This window comes from Passer domesticus, chromosome 5 (genome assembly GCF_036417665.1).
Source record: "Passer domesticus isolate bPasDom1 chromosome 5, bPasDom1.hap1, whole genome shotgun sequence".
NCBI classification, from domain to species: Eukaryota; Metazoa; Chordata; class Aves; order Passeriformes; family Passeridae; genus Passer; species Passer domesticus.
The window spans coordinates 54,143,696-54,150,408 of record NC_087478.1 but is presented as its reverse complement, the minus strand read 5'-3'; the positions used below and the strand labels follow the sequence as shown (position 1 = coordinate 54,150,408).

The 6,713-nt window shown below is 52.0% G+C and overlaps 1 protein-coding gene across 1 annotated transcript; it reads left to right on the top strand.

Moving 5' to 3' along the window:
* Nucleotides 1–4,358: 4,358 nt before the first annotated feature.
* LOC135301442 (inositol 1,4,5-trisphosphate receptor-interacting protein-like 1) lies at nucleotides 4,359–6,480 on the top strand. Its single transcript, XM_064421597.1, has 3 exons — nucleotides 4,359–4,420; nucleotides 4,806–4,942; nucleotides 5,054–6,480. The coding sequence occupies exons 1-3, from the start codon at nucleotides 4,359–4,361 to the stop codon at nucleotides 6,478–6,480; spliced, it is 1,626 nt and encodes a 541-aa protein (XP_064277667.1).
* Nucleotides 6,481–6,713: the final 233 nt, after the last annotated feature.

The window sequence follows — 6,713 nt, the reverse complement described above, 5'->3', positions numbered from 1 at the left end:
CTAGATTTTTAGTTTGTGTATATATAGATATATATATATATATATATATATATATCCCCTCTATTCATATTATATTCAAGAAAGCGTAACAATTACCATATGTAAGAGTAAAATATAATAAAATCAAATAATATCAACAATACTGATTATGTAACTCTTATATCGTGATGAGATTAGAAACAGTCAAATATGTAATTTTGTTTAGAGAATACAATATAGCCAATATTTAGTGCCACTCTAAGTTGTGATATGTATTCATGCTCTTAGCACATTGATAGCTGGAAAGATTTTCATAAAAGAGATACATATGTAAGACACATAACTATTACATCTTCTTTATTGCATAGAAGAATGGTTTTTGACGTAGCAGTAAAGCCATAGATGGTGTCTCTGACTGCTGGGGACACACCATGATGCTCTATAGTTAGTGCATTGACGAGTAGCAACCTGGAAACTGCTTTGCTCTTGATTCAATAAACTACAATATTCCAGAACGTGGATGGTGCAAGACTTTATTGATCTTAAGCAGACCTGTAAACATGGTAAAAGTCAAAAAGTTGTGAAGCTGGGCTTGTGAAGAGTCTCCTTGAAGTCAGCCAAATATGCAGTGCTGCACTGGTTCTAATGAGAAATCAAGCCCAGCTGCCCCCGGCCCCAGTGATCACAGAATCACAGAGGAGCTTGCCTTGGAGGGGTCCTTAGAAATGGTCTTGTTGCAACCCTGCTGCCAAGGGCAGGGACACCTTGCACTAGGCCAGCTTGCTCCAAGCCGTGTGCGGCCTGGCGTGGAACACGGCCAGCGATGGGGCAGCCACAGCTGCTGTGGGCAGCGCGGGCCAGGGCCTCAGCAGCCTGAGAGGCAAGAATTTCTTGCACATCTCCAGCCCAAGCCTGCCCGCTGTCAGTGGGAAGCCACTGGGCCTGGTGCTGTCCCAGCAGGCCCTTGTCCACAGCCCCTCTCAGGTCTCTGCTGGGCCTAGCGCAGGGACTGAAAGGCCGCAGGAAGGTGCCCCCGCAGAAGGCCTTGGAGAGCACTGGGGCCAGGAGTGCCACCATGAGGGCAGCAAGCAGGGCCTGCTGTGGCCGTCAGGAAAGGAGGGCAGAGGACGGGCGCTGAGGCCCTGCCAGCTGGAGCTGGGAGCTCTGGAGTGCGGCTGGCAGAGAGCCGTGGGAGATCCGTGCAGCAGCAAGGACACGGGCTTCTAGGTGCGTGAGAAAGCAGAGAAGAGCTGGAGAATGGGCACTGAAGGAGAAGGGTGTCTCCCTGTGTGCAAAAACCTTCACACCACCAGCGGTTGGATCCAGGAAAGACACAGAGGAGTCCTGTAATGTTATTGGAGTAGAGGGAGAGGCCAAGGGACATTTCCCATGGCGTGTCTGGAATTGTTGAGACTCAGGACAAGGGCGAAGCTTCCTTTTTTATCCTAATTCCCAGGTGCATCACCCTCTTTCTTCTCCCACTGCCTGCGGTATTCGGAAGGAACAGACTGCCCGAATTGCCGACTCTATGGCCCCCTCTAATATTCTCCCTCCGTTTTATATATATTTGTAACACTGCAGAAGGGACAGGAAGGGAAGGGTAGGCGCTGGGGTCACCATCAATGTAAGGGGGTGTTCCAGCTGTCTAGAGCTTACTGATGGTGCTGATGGGGTTGAGCATTTTTGGGTAGGAAGCAGGGGGAAGGCCAGCAGCACCAGCCTGTGACTCTTCAAAGGCGGTTCATCACTGCAGTCTTTGGAGCTGTGCCTGTTTCTGCACAGAAAGATCAATGTATCTGGAACTGGTGACCCAAAATGCATCTTTCTACTGCAGAACATCTTGTAATTGTGCTGGGGAACTCAGAATGCCAGATGAGGGAATGTTTGAAAGGACCACTGGTGGTATCAATTGATCCAGGGCTGCTCCAGCCAGGTCTTCCCGCCGTGCACTACAAAGGATTGCGTTCCGATCAAGGTTCTTGACTGTCTCTGGGAGAGAGACTCCACCATCCCTGGGCAGTGTTTGGGATCAGATAATGGATGGTGTTTCTCCTTGTTCTTGCATGGGAAAACTTTAGGTCAGCATTGTACCTGCAACTGTGTTGCAGCTGACCTGATATTTTGTATATATAAAGGTCTAGATTTTTAATTTGTATCTATATAGATATATATATCCCCTGTATTCATATTATATGCAAGAAAGCATATCAATTAGCATATGTAAGAGTAAGATATAATAAAAACCAATTATATCAACAATACCAATGATGTAACTCTTATATCGTGATGATATATGATTAGAAACAGTCAAATATGTAATTTTGTTTAGAGAATACAATATAGCCAATATTTAGTGCCACTCTAAGTTGTGATATGTATTCATGCTCTTAGCACATTGATAGCTGGAAAGATTTTCATAAAAGAGATACATATGTAAGACACATAACTATTACATCTTCTTTATTGCATAGAAGAATGGTTTTTGACGTAGCAGTAAAGCCATAGATGGTGTCTCTGACTGCTGGGGACACACCATGATGCTCTATAGTTAGTGCATTGACGAGTAGCAACCTGGAAACTGCTTTGCTCTTGATTCAATAAACTACAATATTCCAGAACGTGGATGGTGCAAGACTTTATTGATCTTAAGCAGACCTGTAAACATGGTAAAAGTCAAAAAGTTGTGAAGCTGGGCTTGTGAAGAGTCTCCTTGAAGTCAGCCAAATATGCAGTGCTGCACTGGTTCTAATGAGAAATCAAGCCCAGCTGCCCCCGGCCCCAGTGATCACAGAATCACAGAGGAGCTTGCCTTGGAGGGGTCCTTAGAAATGGTCTTGTTGCAACCCTGCTGCCAAGGGCAGGGACACCTTGCACTAGGCCAGCTTGCTCCAAGCCGTGTGCGGCCTGGCGTGGAACACGGCCAGCGATGGGGCAGCCACAGCTGCTGTGGGCAGCGCGGGCCAGGGCCTCAGCAGCCTGAGAGGCGAGAATTTCTTGCACATCTCCAGCCCAAGCCTGCCCGCTGTCAGTGGGAAGCCACTGGGCCTGGTGCTGTCCCAGCAGGCCCTTGTCCACAGCCCCTCTCAGGTCTCTGCTGGGCCTAGCGCAGGGACTGAAAGGCCGCAGGAAGGTGCCCCCGCAGAAGGCCTTGGAGAGCACTGGGGCCAGGAGTGCCACCATGAGGGCAGCAAGCAGGGCCTGCTGTGGCCGTCAGGAAAGGAGGGCAGAGGACGGGCGCTGAGGCCCTGCCAGCTGGAGCTGGGAGCTCTGGAGTGCGGCTGGCAGAGAGCCGTGGGAGATCCGTGCAGCGGCAAGGACACGGGCTTCTAGGTGCGTGAGAAAGCAGAGAAGAGCTGGAGAATGGGCACTGAAGGAGAAGGGTGTCTCCCTGTGTGCAAAAACCTTCACACCACCAGCCGTTGGATTCTGGAAAGACACAGAGGAGTCCTGTAATGTTACTGGAGTAGAGGGAGAGGCCAAGGGACATTTCCCATGGCGTGTCTGGAATTGTTGAGACTCAGGACAAGGGCGAAGCTTCCTTTTTTATCCTAATTCCCAGGTGCATCACCCTCTTTCTTCTCCCACTGCCTGCGGTATTCGGAAGGTACAGACTGCCCGAATTGCCGACTCTATGGCCCCCGCTAATATGCTCCCTCCGTTTTATATATATTTGTAACACTGCAGAAGGGACAGGAAGGGAAGGGTAGGCGCTGGGGTCACCATCAATGTAAGGGGGGGTTCCAGCTGTCTAGAGCTTACTGATGGTGCTGATGGGGTTGAGCATTTTTGGGTAGGAAGCAGGGGGAAGGCCAGCAGCACCAGCCTGTGACTCTTCAAAGGCGGTTCATCACTGCAGTCTTTGGAGCTGTGCCTGTTTCTGCACAGAAAGATCAATGTATCTGGAACTGGTGACCCAAAATGCATCTTTCTACTGCAGAACATCTTGTAATTGTGCTGGGGAACTCTTTCTGGAGCAGAAGACATGAGTGCTCTCCCAGAGGCCTGGTACACAAGTGGTTGTGGGGAAGCAAGAGGATGCTGTCATGCTCATCCTTCAGAAAAGCAGCAAGCCTGAAACCAACGTGCACCTTTTATAGACTCAGAGATTTAACTGAAGCTCAGTGCGGAGTCAAGCTTTAGACCCCATGATCCTCAAGGGTGCCTTCCACCATGGATATCTGTGAGATTGCCAATGGAGGGCCGCTGATAAGAAAGACAAGAGAAAGACCAAGAGAAGTTCTTTGAAGAAGATTCACGGAAAGGCTGGCCCTGCCACCCCAGGGCCCCTCCAAGAGTCTGAGCTGGGGTGGGGACAAAGGGCGGGGCTGGGCTGGCTGTGGTGTACTGTGCCGTCCCTGACATCATTACGCCATGTCACAATGGGGGCAGCTACACAAGGCCCCAGCAAGGTAACGCTGGCCCTGTATTGCTTGGGCAAGCGGTGAGTGCACACGTGGGGCGGGGAGGCTGGGCTGGGGACAAGGGCTGGGGCAGAAATGCTGCACCCGGGGTTGGCTTTTCCCCCTGCATGCAGGGACAGCCCCTCATGGCAGAGCCTTGGGCAGGGCACCGTGCTGCTGCTGCTGCTGCTGCTGCTGCTGCTGCTGCTGCTGCTGCTGCTGCTGCAGCTGCTGGAGCAGCGGAACAGGCCTGGCTTCTTGCCAGCTCTCTGGGGTCCTGTCCTTCCTGCTCCCAGATCCTTGGGATTCCCGTCCCTGCTGTCCCCAATGCCAGCTGCCTCCCTCACAGCCTCTCTCAAGGCCTTCTCTCTCCATCCTCTTGCAGACCATGGATACCTGGGTATTGTGGCTCTTGCTCTTGCAAAGTGTAGTCCAGTACCCACAGCCCGTGGGTGATGGCTTGGACAAGGCGACACGTCTGCGAATGGAGGTGCGTGCCAAGCTCCAGGAAGAGGAGAGGATTCGTCTGGAGCGGGAGGTGGAGCAGCTGGCCCTGAAGCAGGGTGTCTGGGCCTGGGGAGATCTGCTCTGCCCTGCCTGGCAGCACTGGCACGTCTGGGCTCTTGCTGGGCTCCTGCTCCTTCTCTTGGCACTGTGGTATATGTGGAGGAAAGGGAGCCTGAGGAGACAGGAGCATGAAGAAGGAAGTGATGATGTATATGAAGAGGAAGTGGAAAATGTGGATGCAAACGAAGAAGGTGTCGGAAACGAAGAAGAAGGAGACAACGACGTGGATGGGGAGGAAAACAACAATGATGATGGCAATGCACAGGAAGCCGACAATGCTGCTGCAAATGAAGAAGGTGCTGCTGCAAATGAAGAAGGTGCTGCTGCAAATGAAGTTGGCAATGAGGCTGCAAATGCAGCAAACATCAATGATGTTGGAAATGAAGCGGAAGAATACCGTGATCGTGCCGATAACTTTGGAAGAATCATAATGGAGCGCATACAGTGGCCTGAGCAGGACCTGGAAAAAGGATGCGCGTGGACAACAACCTTGATGAAGCATTTTGCATATTACTTTCGACGGGTCTTGTCCGACAGTTTCTATCCAGTGCTGCATGGAGCTATCGGGGTGGGCAGTGCCTTCGAAGGTTGGAGTCCCCGTGAGCAGGATGTTGTGTACCAGGTGCTCATACCCATGACACCTCCCCGAGGACACAGCTTCCACCTAGAGCTGGGCACTGCAGGGCAGAGGCGCTTGAGGAACTTCCACATCCGCGTGCAGCAGGAGTGCACCTGCACGAGGGAGCAGCAGGATGACAACACGCTATGCTTCCTGCACCACCCTGAGGAGGAGCTGAGGGGGTGTCAGGATCCCAGCCTCCTCGATACCCTGTGCACGGGCTGCTACCTGGATGTGCAGAAAACTGCTCGCTGGTTCTACCAGCTGGTGAAAGCAATCTGGCCGGCTTTGCCTCAGTCACACCAATGGCATTTAGTGCTGCTGCCCTCCAGACGCTCCTGCCGGTTCAAGGTGACCAATGGCACAGAAAGCTACCAGATTGAGATGCTGTTTGGGGTGCGGCAAGGCAACTCAGATGTCTTTGCAAGCAGTCAGCCTAGGCAAGCCCACACCTCAAGCACAATCTGGCCGGAGAGCTACGCCGTGGCCGAGATGAAGTTCTTCAGGTACATCGCCAGGCGGGCTCCCCCTGACAGCTTGCACCTGAAATGCCTGCAATTCTTCACTCGTCTTCAGCTGGGCTTAGGCTTCTCCACCTACACCATGAAGACCATCGTCATGCACATCCTGAGCGTCTTACCCGTGTCACAGTGGCGCAGGAGACATTTTGTGAGGCGGCTGATGGATATCAGCGAGAGTCTGCGCACGTGTGTGGAAGTGAGACGCCTCAATCACTTCATTGTGGGCAACCAGAGGCTTCCTGAGGGGATCCATTTGCCCCCAGAGGTCCTAATGGCCGGGTCGTGCAATCTCTTCCATGACCTGGTGATGGATCCGGTTGCCCACTCCCAGGCCATGAGCCAGTACGTGGATCTGCACCAGTGGTTCAAACGGATCCTTAAAAATGAACAGTGAAGGAGCTGCTCCTGCACAGAGCTGTGCTTGTGAGGCTCACACGTGGTGGCAGAGAACAGCTCTCAGTAAACGGGAAAAGAGGCTACGATGTGGGCTACAGAGGGGGAAGGGAAAACGCTGCGTAGCAGCACTATGCCCTCAACAGCAGCAGTGTCGTCTCATCATTTCTCCCCAGCACTGCATCCAGTGATGACCAGGCTGGCTACAAAGATCAAGGACCACGCAAGAGGAAA